Source organism: Scleropages formosus, chromosome 2 (genome assembly GCF_900964775.1).
Source record: "Scleropages formosus chromosome 2, fSclFor1.1, whole genome shotgun sequence".
Taxonomy (NCBI): domain Eukaryota; kingdom Metazoa; phylum Chordata; class Actinopteri; order Osteoglossiformes; family Osteoglossidae; genus Scleropages; species Scleropages formosus.
This window is the reverse complement of record NC_041807.1, coordinates 25,125,461-25,148,798: the sequence shown is the minus strand read 5'-3', so window position 1 is coordinate 25,148,798 and position 23,338 is coordinate 25,125,461. Positions and strand designations below refer to the sequence as shown.

Below are 23,338 nucleotides of genomic sequence, written 5' to 3'. Positions count from 1 at the left end.
TATTTGTCTTCTAGCTGGGGGGGGCACAAGGCATCGAAATGAACCTGGCCTGTGCACACCAGGTGCCCTGTTACTTAGGGCCAGTGCCTTTCTCTTTTGATGTTTCGAGTTTGAATCCCACTCCAGTGATACAGTAGTACCAGTGATCAAGGTATATTTACCCTGAATTGATGCAGTTAGATGGGGGTGCGGTGGCGCAGTGGGTTGGACCACAGTCCTGCTCTCCAGTGGGTCTGAGGTTCAAGTGCTGCTTGGGGTGCCTTGCGATGGACTGGTGTCCCGTCCTGTGTGTGTCCCCTCTGGCCTTCTGCCCTGTGTTGCCGGGTAGGCTCCGGTTCCCTGCGACCCCATCTGGGACAAGCGATTCTGAAAATGTGTGTGTGTGTGTGTGTGTGTGATGCAGTTAGAATACCTAGCTGTACAAATGGGAAAATCACAGTAAAGTCAATTATGTAACAACGTGCCAGATAAATAAAGTTAAAGAAAAATATCAATACGGGCGTTGCGTCAATGTTTTCTTCCCTGGAGGCTCAGTTTTGTGTGTGTGTGTGTGTGTGTGTGTGTGTGTGGAAAAGTCCCAGTGCAGTGCAGGCAGCGTCAGGGTTAAGGCGCTGTGTTTGTCGGCGGAGCTGCAGCGAATCGCCGCCCCGCAGAAAGAGCCGCCGCCGCGTCGCCCTTCACGCAGAGCCACGCACGCAGAGCCACGCAGGACCGGCTGCGGGAGCGCCTTCTCCGCGTACTTGTTGATCGCCTCCATCGACACGGACAGCTCGGACAGGGACCTGCCGGACGCACGGCTCGCTGTGACGGACGGCCCGTGGGCCGCGCGCGGGGCTGCGATGCGAAGGCGCGCCGCCGCGCATGAAGTGATGAACCTGTGACGTTTCTCCATTTTATCTCCATCCGAGCCGCTCTCACATCCACATCCTCGGAGGAGCCTGAGCAACAGGAAGGTACGTCTCTCCCCACCATACACATGATGATCGATCGTTCATTTACGCCTCATTTTCCACCGACCGTTGTGTGGGCAGCGATTGGTGCTTGGTATCGATCCTAATACTGAGCATTATGGTGATGGACTTATTACTTAACACTCGCATCCCACGGCGACCAATGACTGTGGGGCGGCGGGCAGTGCCTGAATGAAGAGGCACTGGGGGAAAGGCCTCGCGACGACGGCTTTTCGTGGCTCGCGCGGTCGCGCCGTCTGTTGTCGCGCGGCTTTGCGCTGCGCTGCGCTACGGTGCGCGTGCACAAGTTTTCTCACCACAGCGGTGACACTGACAGCTCCTCGGATGGGATCGTTGCAGTCATTCACCAGTGACCCAGCGCCAGTCCTGCTTGGTGGATCTGCGCTCATGAACATCTCCCGGTGCCATTTCTCTGCGTTCCTTCCTTCCACTCTGCCTTTCAGGTTGTTATCTTTCTGTTTTTATGACACTCAACACCATCTGGGAACTTGATTCTTAGGTTAAGTGTCAAACATACAGAGCAGTATGGAACCCGTGTGATTCTGTGTTGTGGAAAGTGCTGCAGCTGTAGTTCAAGTGTGACTAGTATTGGGGATGTGTTTTAAAAAAAAAAATCAAAAGCGCTTCAAAACATGACTTTTGACACCACGTTGGACAATGCAACAATAAATATATTAATTACATTTGTCAGTCTGCACTGCACACCAGCATATGTTTAAAAAAGCAAACAACTGTTGGCCAGACGTAAAAGAACACCAGTCTTTCCGGAGACTTGTATGAGAACAGGTGTTCCTTAACCCAGTCCAACAAGAAAAGATATAAGTATGTAATTGATGATGTTGCGAAGCTCTTTTGCACCTGGTACGGGTTCAAGGTCCGCTAGATGCTACAACGGATCTGTCTTTTACAGAAGTGTATGGCTGAAGTACAATACTTTCATTTGTGTAAAATTTCTTTTAAATTCCATGTATATGCACAGTTAAAGCTGGCGTTAACTTTAAAAATACTATGATGTGTGTCAAAATTGTTTGCTGTAATGCAATGTTTTATTGCTGTAGCAGCTAATGTAAGTCCAGGTTAAGGCCTTGTCTAAATTTTTATTATTACTCACTGGAGGGGGGGGACATGGTGCTACAGCAGGTAGTGCAGATGCCTCAGAACACATAGATTGTGAGACTGGACATGTTTTGATTCCACTCAGTGTTTGTAGAGTTTGCATGTTTCCTCTGTGCTTGTGCAGGCTGGGCGCTCCAGTTTCCTCCCACAGTCCAAAGACATACCTTTCAGGTAGATTGGTGTCTAAATTGCCCGTACTCTTTTTGTGTGTGTGTGTGTGTGTGTGTGGGGGGGGGGGGGGGGCTGTGCTGTGGGCTGGTCCCCCTGCCTAACCTTGCCCTCTATGCTTTCAGGATAGGCTTTAGACTACTGTAACCTTGCAGTGGCAAAAGCAGTTATTGACAGTGACTGTGTTGACAGTAATATTTTATGGTAATTATAGAATATAGAAATACATTCTGCTACTTTACTTATATATATAAAAATGTTTTAACAAATTGTCAATTTAAAAAAATGCCCCTGTTGTTTATTTTGTAAACCACATAATATATTTGATCCCTGTAGAGGCTGTCATACTGATGATGAAATGTTGATACACTGTGAAAAACCACAGGACATAGGAGCTGCACCAAACATAAAAGGTGCACAAAATAAATTCATCTGTCTAAAATCGTTGAGTCTGACTGCCAGGTTAAAATGAGAAACACTATCTCTGTAAAGAAGTTTTTCTTTTTAAAAAAATCGGTTATTTTTATAGAACGAAAACGAGAAAAACATATAAACTGGGTGATTACATGGAGTAGCACCCCGAGACTGAGTTGTTCCCATACTCATACTGCGCTGCCATGATGGGGTGAGCAGCAGTGACAAGACCGGCCTTTGCAGACATTGCATTCAAGTTCCCTCAAAACATTGAAGAGTGAGCAATCATGCAGTGACAACACACACACAGTATGAAACCGCTTGTCCCGAGTGGGGTCGCAGCAAACCGGAGCCTAGCCCGGCAACACAGGATGCAAGGCAAGAGGGGGAGGGGACACACCCAGGGCGGGACGCCAGTCTATCGCAAGGCACCCCAAGCAGGACTCGAACCCCAGACCCACCAGAGAGCAGGACCCGGTCAAGCCCGCTGCCCCACCGCGCTCCCTCACTGCAGTGATAACTCAGTCGTTAAATATTGTGGGTCTTTAATTCTGAAACTCGATATTTAAACACGTTCTGCTTCACCGCTCTATTATATGGATACTTGAGCATAACGGTGTCCGCGCAGAATTGTTCTTTTTCTCTTTGAGCGGCAAGGACCAAATGCGCGCTCCCCGAATTCCTCCAGACGTTGACTCACAGCAGTTTATTCCAGAAATTCCATACGTTATCATTCTGGGAATATTTCCGTCCGATTTGCAGATACACAGCGGAGACTTTCTTAACGCAACAGTGAAAAACGAGAGTGAGCGGGAGAGATTCCACTGCTGGAAATGAACGCTGAACCCATTGCTTAGATTTGGCTACTTTCGTTATTTCTTTTTTTTCCCAATTAAAGGTAAGTGGGAAGATGGAAGAATAACTCAATGGAAGCGATGTGCCAGTAGATCACTATCATATCACTGAGGATGGATACATTAATATTAGGTCCGATATCCAGCACTTCACTGATAGGCGGGTCTGTCTCACAAATACCACACATTGACCGGCACTACAAGTACAAGTATCAGTTAATGCCTGAATTGTTTCAGTTACTTGTGTGATTCAATCTTCTGCCTTTAAGCTTTATTTGACATTTATTTCTGGATATTGCTTTTATTATTCTGGATACAGGTCTCAAGGAGGAGGCTGAGGATGCGTTGATGTTGCCCCGCGGAAACGGCCACTGGTCCGAGTGGCAATAATAAGGCGAAGACCGACTGACTGCCGCTTCTCTCTCTGACCTCAGCGTTCGCTCGTGACGTTTCCACGTTCGATCAGCAACTGATTCACGCCCTTTCTTTCCACGATCATTCTCACCTTCCGTTTCTGGCAGGAAAAGTCAGCAGATTAGAATGAATGGTGTGTATGTGTAGAAATACAGTAGATTAGTGTCGGCAACAATTCATTCGTTCATTCATTAATTCATTCATTCATTCATATTTGATCCCATTTGTGCGCTTATCATCATGGCGCGCGTCGACAGCTTGACACGACAAGCAATTAAGACAGAAGCATGAATGAAGCTATAAATATAAAATCCCCCGCCCCGCCGTTCACGGGGAAAACTCGCTGTTGTTTGGATTATGAAGCCATTTTATCTTCGTTAGTTTGAGCTGTTATCCCCTTTATGGTTTGCCACTCCGAACAGTCCTTAAAATGGCAAACGGCGACACGCTCACCGTGCACAATGGGATCATAAACTTCGCCCCATTCGCAGAGAGCTTAAAGTCGATAATGTCGGGCAAAAGGAAAGAATGAAAGGTGGGCATTCTTTCGAACGGCCTGTGAGTGCGACTGTCACTGTCTCGAGGCGGGTGGGCGGGGAGCGCTGCGCTTTCAGCACCGCGCGGCTGGAGAGCGCTTCTCGCGCTCCTCTGCGCTCCTCGCGCTCCTCTGCGCTCCCACCGCCGGCTCCGAGGAAAGCCGCCCGGCGTCTTTCAGATTAAATCGCCTCTTTGCTGCTCCGATCAGCGGAGGACCCACGTGACACTGCAAAAGAAACGCTCTTTTCTCGGTTCTGTGACTCGCCAGGGTTTGCCTCCATGATGTCAAAAATGCCCCCCTAATTCTCCCATTTGCATTCCCCCCGTCGTAGCCTCAACATGAAGGAGATCATCCCCAAATGTAGAGGCTGATTCCTGGGACAGTCGCCCACCGCAGGACTGACGGAACTCGGCGGAACTCCGGCCTCGCAGTGTCTCGCAGGGATCACCGCTCCGTGGGGATGAACAAGTCGGGCTCGCGCTCCACGTCCTCGCTGCCCCCCGAGCCGGTGGAGATCATTCGCAGCAAGTCCTGCTGCCGCCGGGTGAGGCTCAATGTGGGGGGTCTTCCACACGAGGTCCTGTGGAGGACGCTGGACAGGCTGCCGCGCACGCGGCTCGGCAGGCTGAGGGACTGCAACACCCACAGCGCCCTCATGGAGATCTGCGACGACTACAACCTGGAGGATAACGAGTACTTCTTCGACAGGCACCCAGGGGCCTTCACCTCCATCCTGAACTTCTACCGCACGGGAAAGCTGCACATGATGGAGGAGATGTGCGCGCTCTCCTTCAGCCAGGAGCTCGACTACTGGGGCATCGACGAGATCTACCTGGAGTCGTGCTGCCAGGCGCGCTACCACCAGAAGAAGGAGCAGATGAACGAGGAGCTCAAGCGGGAGGCGGACAACCTGAAGGAGAGGGAGGGAGAGGAGTTTGACAACACTTGCTGTGCCGAGAAGCGGAAGAAACTGTGGGATCTTCTAGAGAAGCCCAGCTCCTCTGTGGCTGCCAAGGTGAGTGTCCACACCCAGTGTCCCAGAGTGACCCCCCCCTGCCGGGCCAGGTGGACCTCACTGTGGACCTACTGTCAACACAGCCCTTCACGCAGTCACTGTTAACTTACTTTAACAGTTGCTGAAAGGGAAACAACGTGCTGCTCAGTGGTCTGTATTTAAAGGGGTAATTGTGGTATGTTTTTTCGAATGAGGCTGATAGGAAGTAAAATTGATCCAGAAATGTACTGTGAAGTAGAGTCTTATCATGACAAAGGCTGGTGTCTTGAGTGTTGCCAGTATTATACTGTTTGCCTAGTAGGAAGTTACTTTTTCATTTATGTGGGATTGGTATATATTTTTAGCGTATGTACTGCTTATTAAGATGTGTACATACTGCTATGAATGGACTCAAATACAGAAAGGTCTTTCAGCTGAAGGTAACACGTCGTCAGAAAACTAAAAGAAAGATATTGCTAAGTATTGGAATTGTCTCTCGACATTTTTGAGAGAGCATGTCATGTCTAATGAATGACTGCCAAACGAGCACACTTTGAGGTAGTTCTGTAATGTGGATGTTAGTTTAGCATTCTGATTAGTAGGTCAAAGCATAGGTGTTGCCCTTGGTTTCTGATTTCACGCTATTGTCAAACTCATATTTTAAATTTGTACATCATGTACACATTTAAAGCCAGTACTGGAAAACTCATATGTGGGCATGTTGGTGAAGTTTTCTTCAATAGCCCACTATCCTGTCCGAGTCTTCACACGTTTAATGTTTGTCTCCACACATCTTCTGCCCTGGAGGCTTTATGGAAGCATGAATGTAAAAGAGTATCTAAAAAAAAATTCAGTTGAAAATACTCGGATTCTTTAAATCATTTAGCTATTAAAACACTTTAGTTGAACACGTTACAATATTTAAAGACCAGCTGGTAGCGTAGTGATTAGATCTACAGGCAGTCCCCAGATTACGAACGAGTTCCGTTCCTAAGTCTGTCTCTAAGTCAAATTTGTACGCAAGTCAGAATAGTTGGGTACGGTTTGTATCTAACATCAATTAGTCAGATATTTGTCTTAATATACTGTATATCGTGTACATTTCAGTGCATAAAAACATTAAAGAAACACTTCCAGATACACTAAAACATCTTTAACATAATACAGTTATAATAATAATAATAATAATAAATGTTACTATAGTTTTTATGATAGAGAGAGAGAGACATTAGGACAGAGCCTTTTACATGCTCCATTATTTTTGCTTTATCCTTTAAAATTGTCCCGATTCTTGACCAACTGTAGCCTAAGCTTTTCCAATGTTTGTTGGCATTTCACCTTTTTCCACACACACACACACACACACACACACACACACACACATCATCTGAAACTGCTTGTCCCATATGGGGTCGTGGAGAGCCGGAGCCTAACCTGGCAACACAGGGCAAAAGGCTGAAGGGGGAGGGGAGACACCCAGGATGGGATGCCAGTCCATCACAAGGCACCCCAAGCAGGACTCGAACCCCAGACCTGCCTAAGAGCAGGAGCCAGTCCAACCTGCTGCTCCACCGCACCGCCTTCCCTTTTTCCAATCACTTTATTATTTCCACTTTCGTTTCAATCGTGATTGTTTTCCTTTTCTTTGATGCGTCACCATCACTTGCATCACATTTAGTCTTTGGTGCTATGGTTACGAGGGTAAAAACAAAAATAATTAAAGCCAAATACAGTAACACACGAGACACTGTTAACAGCAACATGGTCTGGCTGAAAAGAACAAAGTCTTTGTCTTACCTCAGGCCCATGCGCCCACGAGCCGACAAATCGTTGTAGACGCGCAATGCTTTGATGCGGATTGCAAAGTAGCGCCCGTTTCTTATTATGAACCATTGTACGTAACTCAAATTTTTAACGTAATAGGCTTTATGGGGATGGTTTGTAGCTACAGGTTGTACGTAAGTCAGACATTCATAACCTGGGAGTTGCCTGTATTGCCTTTGGACCCCAAGGTTGTAGGTTTGAATCCCACCTCCAGCTACAGCATCCTTGAGCAAGTTACTTACTCTGAGTTACTCCATTAAAAATTACTCAGCTGTATAAATGGGTAAATAAGTTGCTTTGAGTCCCGCTTGGGGTGCCTTGTGGTGGACTGGCGTCCTGTCCAGGGTGTGTCCCCTCTCCCTTCAGCCCTGCGCCCTGTGTTGTCGGGTTAGGCTCTGGTTTGTTGTGACCCTGCTTGGGACAAGCGGTTGTAGACATTGTTTGTGGCTGTAATTTTTTTAAGGCTTTCGGAAAGGTTTTTTTTTTTTTTTTTTTTTTTTTTTAACTTGGCGGCTTTTGATATTGAATAATTTAACTTTATTATTTTTTTCTTGTTTGTTCAATAAAGTTTGTAGACTGCAGCATTTTGTCTTAAAGGAACAAGTACTCCACAGCACGATCAGCAAGTGCAGCTGCAGCTGTGATAGTGGAAGGCACTGGGAACTAAGTCTGTTCATGTCATCTATAAGTTGCACAAAAATATGGCATGGTGGGCCATTTAAATTTATGAAATTGGCATCCTGTCAAAAAAGTTTTGTGGATATAAACTTAGATCTGTTTGATTTTGCAACAACAACAAGGACTAGAATAAAGCTGTCCGGTGATTTGGCTGCACTATATATGAGAAATCTGAACATGGTGTTTTATGCTGATTAAATATTGCAATAGTAAACACATGGCTTGGTGCGTCAGTCTCGTTTTTAGGAATCCTTTGTCCCCCCGGTGCTTCACTAGACTGCATTTACAATATAATTGTTTCAAATTCTGTTTCCTTGATTCTCTGAAAGGTGTAGTTTCTAAACTGATGGCTTTGACATGTACTGTTCATGATATTCAAGATAATTTTGTCTGAAATAATTTCACTTCACCATTGTCATCAAAGTGCTTGCTTGCTTCATCTGTCAACATTTCACGTTGCCAAGTTGATTTTCAACATTTAGCAGCATTTGCACAACTGTAGAACATATATCAATATGCAATTAACTTAAAAGTAGGATGTAAAACTATATGCCAGCACATTGGGCGGAATATATTACTGAGGCTGTGGAGGTCCTGTACAGAACAGAGACTGTTTTGAACGAGATTTACCGCAACCGGCGATACTGTATTTTTCTGCCGCTGTGGTTTCACAGAGCATCAGATCACCTGTGACAGTGATAAATGTGCGCAACATCACTGCAGCCTTCATGTTGGTTTTCCATTCTCTCAGACAATATGACATAATAAATATTATCCACAGGCAAGTGCATATTCCAAGAGCCACAGTTCCTGCCCTGTGCTCCTTTAATCAAATGTTGGTGTATAACATTACCCAGTAAACGTGTAACTGCCCACAGGCATGTGTAGTCTGCTGCTTGCATCACCTCAGCGTAGGGGTTTTCATAATTATTTTTTGTCTTTTTTTCCTTTTTTCCTCACTGTATTTAGAGGCATTGTTCAATATCTGAAAAAGCTTCCAGGTGCAAAACTCTTTAGAAAAGATGCATAACAGCATGTGGCCAAGGTTTGCAGGAACCAACCTTACTGTAGCAGCAGAATAACATCTGTAAAGTGTTTATATGATTAGCTGGGTCGTTTCTCGTGGATTTTTATTTCAGCAATTGGGATTAATAGCTCTGTGTAACGCATCGTAGTGACATGTCGTGTCCTTGTCTATATCCCGCACTGCACTGGTCAGTGTGCATCTGGTGTTTGTACGCAGGGACAGCTGGTATGACATGCAATAAAAGAGCGAAATGAAATAATTTATTTGTGTTGCATTTAGCCTGATGGCAGAGAGGTCAATGGCTCTACAGCTAAGGTTGAAAGCGCACTTCCTTTGCATGCAGACGCTAGTGGTCCATTGTGTTGTGGGTATTGGACAAGTGGCCCCGCTCTTTACGAAGATACTTGTCGTATTTTAAAGTATCTGGATGAGTTTCGGAAACACTTTGTGAGTGGTTCATTTAGAGTGTTTTCTGAGCACACTTTACATGCAGCTTTTAACATTTGTAAAGTACACAGACTGAAGAAAAGAATAACTTCCCATTAATACCAGGCAGGGGGTGCGGTGGCACAGCGGGTTTGTCCAGGACCTGCTTTCTAGTCGGTCTGGGGTTCAAGTCTTGCTTGGGGTGCCTTGTGATGGACTTGTGTCCCCTCCCTCTCCAGCCTTATACCCTATATTGCTGGGTTAGGCTCTGGCTTGCTGTGACCCTGCCTGGGACAAGTGGTTTCAGGCAGTGTGTGTATGTATACTACCAGGCAGAAAGATGTAACTGCTGAGATAAACATTGAACAGTTTACCTTTTTCTCTGTGTAACCATGCTTGCTGTCGGTGGCCCACACTTTTACTCTGTTTTGCCAGTTGAGCAGTAGTAATTACCATCCTGCCACTTCGTATTGTAAATTAGGCATGAGGAAGCAAATCTCAATTAAACACCTCTTTGCTTTGATTTCAGATGACAAATTATACCTGTTATATTCAGATTCATAACAAGAATAACACACAGACCAATTGTCAGCTGAAATCAAACCATATGTTAAATGTTAATTCGGAAAAAAATAACAAATCTACACAGACCTAGTCAAGAGTGTACGTATGGAATGTCATTCGTATATTGCGCTAACTTAAGAATTTCTTATGAAAGCCACTTAAGAAGAGAAAAATTTGGAAAATGTTTTTTTTTTGGAACACATGGTCACTGAAGGGGCTTGTAACAGTGGGTGTAATGTTCAAGCAGGCCTGGTGAGGATAATACTTTATAAGGTTTTTTGAGAGGTTGAGGCTCACACATGAAGTGTACTGTATACCCTAAAGTTACAAGTGTATCTTAAGCCTAGGTGGCCAGCTTTTCTTTCTCCAGGAGCAGCATCACACCCACAAGACATAATTCGTTAGGTATAACTAAATTCTGTGGGTGACTGCGTGTGAGAGCTCTACACAGTTTCCCTGCATCAGGCGTGCTCAGAAGAACAGATCAATCCTCACCAGCAGGTCCGTGTAAACACAAAACAGCAATGTAGACATTTGAGGCATCTGAGATGTGGGAAGCTTGGTGAATGAAGATAACTTTGTAAAAGGAGCTTGTTTTACATGCGACAGCAGGGCACTTTCATGGGCAAAATGTAATGTTGTGCATGGCCAGTTTTCGCAAGTGAAAAGGCCTTTACTTTTTAAAAAGGACAGATATGCATTATATATTTGTGGAAGCAGGCAGGTGTGCTTTGTAGGTAGTCTCTTTGCCAAAGCAAGTCCAACTCTTGCGTATGTTCACTTTTATTTTTGTTGATTTTCCCCCCCATTATGTTCATTTTGGAAATACTGTATTTCTCTAAATAATTGACAAACCAGTTCTTTTACTTGAGAGAAAAAGTGCTCTTTGAATATAAATTCATGATACAATTCCTAGTTTGCTTTGTGGATTTGGTTGAGAAGTCTCCCAGCTGACATTTGAAAGGAGACTTTTGGAAAACAGACAGGTGGATTTTGGGTCTTCCTTACAGTACAGCAAACTTGGTTAACATTGACATGGTTTATCACACTTCCTGCTTCACTGACTTCAACTCTTCTTTGCTTTCCCTAATTTATTTTATAGTGTTCTGCTTTGACTTAAGCAATTTCATTTCCCTGCACTTTTTCTTTTTGTCAGTGCTGCCATTGTCACTGACTTGCAGCTTGTTGTAGGTATACTTGAGTTTTGTCGATAAGCTGAAGTTCTGATAACTGCCTTTAAGACTCTACCATGAATGGCATAAAGCAGGAAAAATCTGGGTTTGGATAAGCAACCTGATATTATCCATGACTGCGTCCTTTATCCACTTTAGACACTGACAGCACAGGACTCTTTTGTCATGAGGAAAACCCACATGATTGATTTATTGATAGTTATCAATCAATAATGGGTCAGAAACAGCATGGATATAGATTCAGTTGAAAAAATGATCACTGAACACTCACCTGATGTTAGTTCTCTCTGCTTTCCGTCAGTATTCTATTATATTGAGAATAATGAACCAAGCATTATGAATCAAACTTGTCAATGATGAAGTCATTTTTCAGCATACCAACTCATATAAGCTTAATAATGTGATCTTTTTATGAATGCACTATTTATGTACTACCTATATGACATGTATATTGTATTCATTGTTGCTGCTTCCCTAACAAGATTTCCTCCCATGGCCTTTTGGGGAAACGGTTTCCTAATCTGGTGGTACAAATGAAGCACAATTTATCTTTTAATAAGAATATTGAAATGAGTATTCTGTGTGGTGATTTGTGTGTATTTACCATTCTGTATTCCGTGGGGAAGGGATCTCTGTTTGTTTACGCTGCAGCCCATATTGAAAGCTTCAGTGAAATCCATGAAAAACATTCATCATTGATCAATGTACTTTGCATAGGTTAATCATCAATGATTTATCAATGGGCTATCTCAGTGTTGCTTCTTAAGACTAGGGGAATAAGTAGGAACTTTACTGAGGCACAATCTCTGCAACTAATGAATACATTACAATTGAACTAAATCAATCAAGTTATAAATAGCTCATTTTTGTGCAAAAAGACAGAAATCCTCACTTTTACTTTGTTAAGTATGTGCATACGCCACAGGGGACAGTCAGAAAAGTCTAAATTACTTTTTTAGTACAGTTCCTTTTTTCTCTGCTTTGATGAATGCAAGCTTTTCGGCACCGTCGATAGTTGTGATGTACCCGTGTTAGCAAATGTTTTATTCCACTGGTCTGCAGACTGTCAGTTAACTTGACTGACCTAATTATATAACATTTTCTTAACAGTTTAAAATTAATCTGAAATTATCATGTTGCATGTAGGTGTCAGTTAATGTGAGTGCAAATATGAGTTGCATAATATAAATCTTGTTTTCCATCAGGGCTCTCTCCCCATTATTATTATGCGGAAAAGTCTTCCTAATCTTAATGTACCATTGTTGGCAAGTGCAAGGATATGAGGCAATCCCGCTGTATGCGCACGCTTAAATAAAGCACCACATCAACTAAGATCGTAATGAACGGTGCAGGAAATGAGACATTAAAAGTTTCATCTTTTGACATTCTTGGAAAGACAACTGAGCCAAAAGCTTCATTTGCAATTGGTTTTGGACCAATCATACAGAAGGACTGGTGGCGGGAATGTGAGACACACCAGAAATTTAGTACCTAGATATATTCTCCTAGAAATAAGATTTTGGGTCTGGTGAGAAGCTTTAACCTGTTGTAATCATGTGGACCTCCACACAGAATTGAATGTTTGGGCAGAAGAACCTACTGAGAGCTACTTAGGTGTGTTTTGCTACAAGTTGTTCCCATATTCGTTTTTGTCACAGATATTCCAGTATTGTTTTAGTACCTTATTCATTTGTTCTCTGTAACTTGTTCAAAACTGGTGGACAACTCCGAAAGCACTCCTGGGAGAGCTGATTCCACATGATGTTTGTTACTGGAGACCGTAGCATGCAGTTGAAGGATATTGGACTTGACTCTGGTCAATTATTAATTCTGCAACTTCAGGGAGGGAGGGGAAGCCAACATACTTGGGCTTCTGGTGGTGGATAAACTGTTCATTTACAAGGTAAGAAATCAGGTGAGGAATGATCCACAGCTTACCAGTTCCATTTGTCATTATTCAGACCTACAAGAAAGGCTCTGCACTGTACACATTTGACCTGCTCACAGAAAATAAACATTTAATTCAGACTTTTAATGTAAAATTTTTGGTACAAATAATTATTTTTACTGTAGTGAAACCCCAAGGTCGGAGAGGGTGTGGTTGGATGTTAAGGAAACTGCTGGTTGAAGCAGAGTCTGAAACAGGGTCAGAAACATGACCTGAAGCGTGGTATGAAGCACAAATGTCTGGGTGCAGCAGTGGCCGAGGTTGAACCTGGTGTTAATTCATTCCATTACTGCAAAGGGCCTCAGCCGCCAACTATGCTTTTAGCGCTTTGGTAACAGGCTGATCAGCCAGTCATCAAAACTGACTGGCACTGGAGTTTGAGCACAAAGGCAGACGCCAAACCAAGAGACTGCTTCGGGAGCAGGGGCTGCTCAAGAAACAAGCCAAGCATTACTTGCAGTAGGAATTTGGTGTCTCTGTGCGGAGATTTACAGCATGCTTATTCAAGGAGAGAGAATTGGGGGGACAGCACTTCATGATGTATTGTCGATTAAGTGTCCCAATGCTCTTGTAAGCGACCTTAGCCAGACTCCCAAGAACATTATATCTAATGAATGCACTCTGTTTAATTTTTTATTATAGCATAAGGCCACCTGCATAACCTTACTCACATGCAGAACCATTTCTGAGGAGTTGTGTGACCTTAACATGTGGTAGCCAATAAACATTGTATATAATAAACTAATCAATTGACAAATTTTTATTGGTCTGTGGAGTGCTGTGGCTGCAAGGCTGCATTAACCTGAAGAACTGAAACATTCCTTTCAAAACCTGAATTATTAATGTTCACATATGACAATGATTTCAAATTAAAAGCTAATTGATGAGGAATATAAAATCCTGGAAAAATCCCATTTTAAATGCTTAATCAAAGCTAGGTGATATATTTTTTTTTCTGACTGAGTGGAAGCAGCCAGTAATGTTCTCAGATAAGCTGTGATGTGACGCTTCTAATTTATATGGACTTGGTGAAGACTTTGTAGTGGTTTTGTGGGGCGTCAAATAAATCAACTGGACAATTTGCTGATTTTCTGGATATAAAAATGCAAAGATCAGTGTCCTCAGTGGTTTTTCTAAACAAATTCTAAGAGACCATGACTGGAACTTGGTGAAATAGTTATTTGCCATCACAGCAATGTTATTTTTTTCATGAAACAGGTGGTGAAGGAGTGAAGAACAGAGATTTGTTATCCCAAGATTGCTAGTTCAAGCACCACTCCCAGCTACTGTGGGACTTTCTTGGAATTGGTGCGGTCTGTGTTGAATAATAATATGAGGTTCCTGCATTTGCACAGGTTCCATGGCACATGAAATCTACGCTGTAATAGAATGGGTAGTTTTGGTTGTACAAAGACATATTCCGAGACAAAATGCTTACCTCTTGGTCCCACTGTTTTAATGTCAGTGTAAGAAACCAGTTCAGCCTGCGGTGAGAATGCTGAGGTGACGAGAAGAATGAGCATTGCAGATGAACAGCACTACAGGTAATAGAAGTGCACAGGTAATATGCTCATTCCATTCCAATAGCTCTTTCCGTGTCTGGCTGTATTACTAGAAATATACATGAGCTAATCTGAGACTTTGGCCTGTGAACGTTTGTTGGATTGCCCACGCGCTTGTTGCAGCAGAGACCAGTATAGCAAGCTTGTCCTGGCCCATCATTGTGATGTCACTCAATCATGATGCTATCTGGCTTTCTGCTGACAAATACTGTAAAAACACTCCGGTGTTGAAAAGCGTCACTCACTCACCGTGTACCTGCATTGTGGTAATAATCTCCTTTCCCCTGCCCTTCTTCAGTGTGGTACACTAACTGACAATCACACAAGCACTGTTTTCCAGGGTGATTCTAAATTCATCACTCTTTTCATCTGGCGTTTTTCCTCGTTGGGATTTTCTGGTTTATTGATCTGTAATATCCCTGTGGGAGGAAGGAGGTGATGAATATTACGCTGTATGCCACACACACACTAATTAAGGGGGATGCCTTGGAGAAGACTGTCTCCACCCTGACAGTGTGAGTGATGCCGGAAGCTTCTCTACCTGAGAGACACTTCAGTGTCTGTGGCTTGTGACACATTGTCCCTAGGGGTAGCTATAAATACACACGGAGACTAACATTCGCATGCCTCTCCACTGATTTGTGGTGTACATCTAGCCTTTGTCATGCTGGGTCATTTGCAGTAACCAGCCTTGTTTCACCGATATGCAGTTGGCGTGTAATATATGTGGTTTGGGCAACGTAATTAACTATGTGATGGGTTTGAGAATGCAGAATTAGGGCATTTTCAAGGGCACAACGGACAGGTCAAGTGGCTGAGTCGAGACACCCTATCAGCAGGGGGCTGTCGTGTCCCCACTGGCAGTAAGATCTACTGGCAGATTCAGGGCTCAGAAACCCAGCAACAAAAAAGACAGAGAAAAACCCACCAGAGCAGCAGTGCAAGCTGTAACACCAGAGAGTGTGTGGATTACGGGTAACTATGTGAGAGGGTACTTTTCCAGTTCACTTCTGAGTCTGTCTATCCTTCTTTAAAACTAAGTTATAGGACAAAGCTGATATTTTTGTCATCATTCTCAGGGATGTAATAATAGTAGTGGGGTGCGGTGGCGCAGTGGGTTGGACTGCAGTCCTACTCTCCGGTGGGTCTGGGGTTCGAGTCCCGCTTGGGGTGCCTTGTGACGGACTGGCGTCCTGTCCTGGGTGTGTCCCCTTCCCCCTCCGGCCTTACGCCCTGTGTTGCCGGGTAGGCTCTGGTTCCCCGTGACCCCGTAAGGGACGAGCGGTTCTGAAAATGTGTGTGTGTGTGTAATAATAGTCTATTGAATTATCCACATAAAAGCTTGTATTCATTTCAGGACAATGGGTTGCTGTCTGAGTGTCTAATTCTGACAGTTTTTTCTCACCTGATGTATGATGGGTAATGTCATGGTGTTGATAAAATGTGACCGAGAAATCAGTGGCTCAAGGTTCAAGTCCTGGCTTCTTAGTTTATGAACATAACTGGAACCGTATGTAATTAAACTGCAAGTCTGTAATTCCTTTTTTTCAAAGTTATGTTTACTACTAAACCACAGGTACACACACACACACACACACACACACACACATTTTCTGAACCGCTTGTCCCATTCGGGGTCGCGGGGAGCCAGAGCCTAACCTGGCAACACAGGGCCTAAGGCTGGAGGGGGAGGGGACATACCCAGGACAGGTAAACCACGGGTAATAAAATATTAATATTAGATATGTCCCTCAATTTATTTACACTGGGCTGTACAGAAGTCAGGGCTACAGTTCCAACACAAAATCACTTCATAAAACTTTTTTTTTTTTTTTTTTTTTTTTTTTTTTTAAATTTTGAGCTGCTTTAAAATGAATCCAAATTTAAAATCACTGAAAATAATATGTTGTCCTTTTCAGGCCTGACTGTTGACAGATTCATACCATATGATTGTGCAACATTCATCATCACATTATTGATAGCCAGGATTGCTGAACTCCAGACATGAGTTGTAAACAAGTGTTGAAACAATTTGAATTAAGATGGTCCCACACTCCTATTCTGTGTGTTTTACTAACGTCAGCCAGCTTGCAGGATAAACACAATCCCTTCTCTGCAAAGTGACATTTCAGAAAGCAGATAAATAGGAAAATGTAATTAAAAATAAATGAAGAAACTGGGGGGGGGGGGGGGGTGCGGTGGCGCAGTGGCGCAGTGGGTTGGACTGGGTCCTGCTCTCTGGTGGGCCTGGGGTTCAAGTCCCGCTTGGGGTGCCTTGCAGCGGACTGGCATCTTGTCCTGGGTGTGTCCCCTCCCCCTCTTCTGTCCATATCAGAAGGAGCCACTGCAAGAGATACAGTAGCTGTATCCAGTGAGTTTCTCAGTAGGACAATGAATGAGGGACCCTTCTGTCCACCAAGGGATGGTCTGCATTCTACTGGATGAGTTCATATGATCTAGTCTTTAGGAGGAGTTCTGGTAGACTGTACCTTTTGAGAAGCTGCCTGCAACAGCAAGGGAAAAGGATGTTTCATCCTTACTAAGGCCAATGCTGCACATCGGAGTGGCAAGGGATGAGCAGCAAGATTGACACGGACCGACATCTGACAACTGGAGAAATCTCCCACCTCATCCTGTCTCTGCCCGCAAGAAATTTTACCTATTCTTACCTTCTTTTCTACTGATATGTTTACCTCTCTGCTCCCTTCGTACCTTCCCTTATCTCCTTACTGTTCTTCCTCTATTTCAGACTCTCAGTAGTCCTATCTTCTTATGCCTTCATACCCACATCTGGTAAAAAACGCAAATACATAGGATGGATCTGTTATCAATTATTTCCATTTTGCAAGTTATACCTTCCACTGACCATTTTTCTCCCCTTCTGGATTATCTAACTTCAGATATGATCGCTTCTTTCCGTGTTTCTCGACATAGACTGTGTTATCACAAGCCTGCGTGAGAGGATTGTCAGACTTTTCCAGATCTGTTGAAATGACTGTGGGGAGGTTTTTGTGACAATGCAGATAATGCTGTGACAGGTTATTGTGGTTGGACAGTGCAGAGATGAAGGGTTGTTGTGAATGGACAGTGAAGGGGGAACAATGGTTCGTAGTGAGTGCTGGAATGTGATGGGGCCAGTATCTCGCTGTATGTTGGAAGATGACAGTAATTTATGAGGCTCAAGAGTGTTTTTGTGTGAAGGGGAGACAGGAGTCGTGAGGGGTGGGTAGGAAAGAGTTGATGTGTCTCCATCGAATCTCATTAATGTCTGGCCTTCCATCTCACCGCCCTAAGGGCCTCCCTCATCACACAGGATGTGGCTTCAAAGTGCTTTTGGGTCATCACTTCAACTCTAGGTGGCTCTCCTCTCATCTGCAGAGGACAAAGTAGAAGCATAATCCTCCATTGTACTGAGCCGTGAAGCACCGCGAGGAAATAGCCCACAGAGCCGAAATTCCGAGTCCACTCCCAGCAGCGGCTTTTATCACTACACAGAAATGACTTTGACAGGATTGTCAGAGCAACAGTACCAAAAATAGACAAAGCTGCACATTAATCGAAGAAATGGCAAAAGAAAATCACACAGAAAAGAGGGAAGGCGAGAGAGAGGAGTGAGAGAAAGGGAAAAGCAATGTTAGGACTGACATCAGAGTGTCAATTTGTCAAAACTCTGTAGGCAACAAAGGCTGTCCGACCAAACATATAAACATGCAGTAGTCAAGAAATCTGCCTTTTATTCTCTGTTCATTTATAAGACGTATACTACCAGTAAAAGGCTATCCTGTATTCTGTTCTTATTTTAATATTTTTCAGCTAATAGCTTGACAGTGACGGAGAAGTCTGAGGTCCGTCTTCAGTCCAGATTTCAGTGAGATTAATTCAAACAGATGTTTGTTGTACGCACTCCTCTCCTGCTGGAACACCAGGCAGGATTTCCTAAGCAGGGGGTGGATGCCTGTAGATGTCGGGGTGTCTCCCTGCATTATGTGAGGTGGTGCAGTGCAACCCCGGATTTGTCTGTGGGTTTCAAATGCCTGAGAGGGGACTTGGTGGACAGCCAGACAGGTCTCTTCCAGGAATCCCAGAGCAGGACCTGAACTGCAAATGACATTTGCACTTTATGGACAGGGCATGTTCGAATCATCCATGGATAAGCAGAACTGTCACAGCACTGAACTGAAAATGCGAGAAAAAAAAAAAAAAAAACTCTGCAGCAGCAGCTCATTTGGTGCCAAAGATGTAGCCAGAGCATTGAAGGGTCAGCTGCCAATTTCAGGTTGTGTCCTGTGAGCAAGTTTCTGAATCTTGAATTAGTCATGCAAATGTCTGGCTGCATGTGGTTAGAGCCGTCACCTTGTAATTATTGTACACGTTCTGTATCGGTGGGTAAATAACTGTAAATATTGTATCATATTGGAAAAACCTTGATGTTGTCTTTGACAAAGGTAAAGGGCAGTCAATGATGAGCACAAAAATGTAAATCCATCATTTTAAAATGTGCAACAGTAGTCTTGTACATGTGTAGAAAAACTGTTACTGGGATCCTCCCACACAGGTAGTTCTCTACTTATGACATACGCGATGTGGTAGGAAGCAAAAGACTCAGGACAATCAGACACCCAGATTGCAGAAAAGTTCATTTATTCATGTGCACATGGGTGAGCCTCCTAGAGAGAGTCACACACCAGCAGTTAAGCAAGCAGGTATCTATACATATTCTCGGGCGGTTCTTCGTAAGCATCGTGAGATACATGTTTTGTTTCATCATCCCAGACAGGTCAAGGTGCCCCCCAATCTCCGTCCTTTGATGAAAAGACTCCCAACCGTCGCTGGTGTTATCATTCTCATTACGCACAGCCTCACGGGAACTACGTAAATCTGTATTCCTCCCGATATGTTATGGGAACAGGCTGACACAGAAAGGGACAGACTGGCACCAGACTGCTGCCTGGAATGTGGCGCTTTCTTGCATAGGCCGTTTCACTAGTTAGGCATGGTAATACCTAAGCATATAGGCATAGCAAAACTTTAGAATCAAACTTTCATACCACAGCAACTTATGATGACCTGGACATATGAAAGCCATACCATCAGCCTTATTATATTACTTTTGAACGTATAGTCTAATGATGACCGCTACATTTCCTGTATGATAAGATCGACTCGCTGTACTACACAAGGCGCAGATATTTCTTATTGATTCAAAGTGTCTATCAGCCATTTGTTTTATTTACAGAATGCATCATTTGTGAATAGGGCAGCATGAATATATAATCATAATACTCTACTGGATTTATGTTATTATTCTATATTAGTATTATCTTAACATGAGCAATGTGTGAAATTTGTGAAAAAATATAACTATTCGCGGAACTTTAATCCCTAGCTTGTATTCACAGTGAGAAGAAAGTGGAAATGCATGTGTCTTTTTACAGGACCCTCTTTGATTTTAGGGGTGAGGGTTAATTTGTAACAGCAGCTTGAATCACCGACTGATTCATTGTGTCTAGTGAAATGGTTTTTTTAGCTGCTTGGGCTGTGATTGCTTCCGCATTACCAGTTGCATGCACTGAGTTTACAAGCTGCCGGACTGATGTGAGTGGCACTCTGATGTAGGTTTATGCTTTGCAGTGAGGACGTCATTGAGGCCTTAGAAAAGATGAGGTCGTTGTCCCCAAACGATATGTCCTCAGAAGAGATAGGTTCACTACAATTGCCTTTGTTGCCCCTGCATTCCTTTGCAGCCCCATGCAGATCATAATTGCAATTTTACAGTTCTTGAAGGATGGCAGAGGTTACGTCAACCATGAGACCTTACTTAGCAGCTGCATAAGCACCGCATGTACACATGTCAGGCCTGTGGAAGTTGTAACACTCCGAATAGCGTTAACTCTCCTGCATAATACCCCGTCTCACAGTGCTCACCCTGTTATGTACTGTTTCTGTAGGATGCGAACCTATTATATGCAATATTCAAGGCATCTCACAGCTTCACCCGTTTCTATAGGTTATCATTTTACTGTAGCAGCTCAGCTGAAGCCCTTCTCTCAAGAGTACTAGTGAGGGACCCCTTAATCACAGTGATACCTGTTGCTGTACTTACATTATAAACAATCCTGTTAGTCTGTAAGTTTCCTGTGTACCCTTGGTGGTCTTTCTCTCACTCTCCAATAAGAATGGATCATACTGCCATTCTGTCATTGAAAGAACCTTGACCATTTACCGAGTGCAAACCAGAAGCAGACAGGCAGCTCAGAAAGCCCTGCCCAGACTGAGAGTAATGCAGCTCACCTGGGAATGACCACTGAAGATGCGGAAGCTGAATTCTCCAGCTGCGCTCGGAAAGAATGGGCTCTGCTCGGCCGTAAACTAATGACAAAGGCCATCCAGACAGTCGTCTCCCAGCCTTCCAGTCTCCTCCATTTTGTCCCACTTCAGCTTTTAATTACATGACTGAGGCAGTCGGTTGAAAAAAATGAAATCGTGTTTTTACTTAGTTTTTAATCACTTTAAATAGAGTAATGATGCTCTGAGTGAGTAGTTTCCGACTACTTTGCTTTGTCTGTGATAAAATTTTCCGTTCTCACTGTTAATAGGGTTTGCCTGGGCAGCTGTATTCGTGTTATTGGAAAGAAGACCTTTTTAGTTGAGACAGGTAGCTCTAATGGTCCAAGACTATTCCTCAAAAGAATGAGTATTTTCTGCTTGTATTATTGAAAAGTCATTACTCTTCAAAACGGGAAAGAAAACAGCTATATTTTGAATGTTATAATCTATTCTAAACCACAGTAACCTTCACTTCTTTGCAGCTTTCATCCTTTTTTTTTCCTTTTTGTGAATGCCCTCATCCCTCTACCGTCTTCATAATGCAAAAAAAAAAAAAAAAGAAAAAAACCTGCCGTCTCCATAGCAACAGCAAAAAGCAAATTCTGTGACAGACCTACACACGGCTATGTATGTTTATATCTGTTTGTGTCTGTGTTTGTATGTTTGTGGATCTGTTATGTCTCCAGCTGCAGATCAGCTTGTCCGATACGATTGTACTGACCATACCTGTCTATTGACTTCTTGGGTTTAAAGCAATATAAGCCAACAGCAGCTACATTAATTATTCTGAATAAAACCGAAGGGCCTGTCAGCTCTGAAAACATCATGTTATATTTCCTTCACAGTTTGATTACATTTGTAATTCCACACACATCAGAAATAATGTGATTGGAAAATGTAAAGAGGCGTGCCCTTAAGCTGTTCTGCCCTCGGAGTGTGTGTGCCGTTCAAATCTCAGTGAACCAGCACTACAATGACAGCCTGCTGCCTGGAACTCGTTCCTGTAAGCTACACACATTTCTTCCCCACACAAAGGGAATGTCAGGCTTTGAAACTGCAGAAAAAAAAATGTTTTACTGAGTTGCTGAACGATCCGCAGATACCATGTTATCGGTCAGAGATGCTCTGGCTTCTTTGTGCTCTGATTTTAGGACTTAAGGAAACTCTTAGCTAAAAGAGAACCAGCACAGTGCTTGCCACAGTTTCTATGGGAGCAAAACATTTTTCTCACAAGAAATCATGTTACATACCTGTTGGCAAGCAAACTTCGGTCTAGCTACAATAGAAAATAGTATAAATAGTTCATTTTATTTCTTTTATAGGCTCTGGCTTCTATGTCCTTATGTCATTTAGTAACAAACACATTTCAAATCATATACTGTATATGTGAGCAAGACAAATTCAGACAGTTGATTCAACACAGAGTGTTGGGTTGCTATTATATATTATATAGTTCAATGTCACATACATACAAAATGCAAAACATTTACAACGTGTGTCAAAAATGAGGTACAGAGTGTTCCACAGTTACATCTACATAACAGTAACATCTGGACACATTCATAGAGACTGGGGTAAAGTTTTGTCTAAAGAGGCGGGTTTTACTCTCTTTCTGCAGGGACACACGTTAAGTGGGTTGCCCTGGTATTTTTAAACCAGTAAGCTCGGAGTATCCGTGGGTGATTCCCATGGATGCAAGTCAACGCAACTTCTTGATGTCAATACGGGGCTGGTGGTCAGAGGGTAGCCAGTCACTCTAATTGATCCTGTGACATTTCACAGTTTTGAATGGTAAACCAGCTAGAACACAACAATTTATGAGGAAGTGCACTTGAGATTGAGGCAGAGGAGAAGGGGGACAGAAAGAGAACAAGAGTGAGGAAGGGCACAGGTATAGCCAAGCCACACAGTGTAATTACCACCTGAGGTGCAGCAAGCAGGGTAGCCATGACAACAGCAATTTGTCGTGCAGCAGCACGGGAGCCACATCAGATGCTGTCACGGGATGTAGACCAGGTGATGTGGACAGAGGACATCTTAAAGCCACTGGTCCCAAGGGGTCTCCAAGGGACACAGAATGAAGAAGCCTCATTGTTTAGCCTGTCAATTCTAGAGCCTGGATGGAACCGAGACTCACTCCAGGTTGATCCTGCGAATCAGAGTCATCTCGATGACAAGAGCACTAGTCTGTCTGAATGCCGTTGCAGTTTCATGAAATTCGAACACGGCAGCTACCGCAACCAACTGGCACGGCAGACACCCACCACTTGAAAGGCTTTCTTATGCAGCTCCTCATAGCTGCCACATGATGCAGCGAGTG

The 23,338-nt window shown here is 43.6% G+C and overlaps 1 protein-coding gene across 4 annotated transcripts in view; it reads left to right on the top strand.

Annotated features, from left to right (window-relative positions):
* Window positions 1-686: 686 nt before the first annotated feature.
* kcnb1 (potassium voltage-gated channel, Shab-related subfamily, member 1) overlaps window positions 687-23,338 on the top strand; it is a 42,902-nt gene continuing 20,250 nt past the window's right edge. Inside the window, exons 1-3 of one of the 4 annotated variants that reach the window (XM_018762885.2) lie at window positions 687-953; window positions 3,843-4,070; window positions 4,807-5,490. In XM_018762885.2, coding sequence (XP_018618401.2) covers window positions 4,936-5,490 — 555 coding nt within the window. In that variant the 5' untranslated portion in view covers window positions 687-953; window positions 3,843-4,070; window positions 4,807-4,935. Of the gene's footprint in view, window positions 954-1,226; window positions 1,415-3,508; window positions 3,568-3,842; window positions 4,071-4,806; window positions 5,491-23,338 lie in introns of those variants that run through there. The other 3 variants (XM_029249861.1, XM_029249859.1, XM_029249860.1) reach the window with 3 other exon arrangements.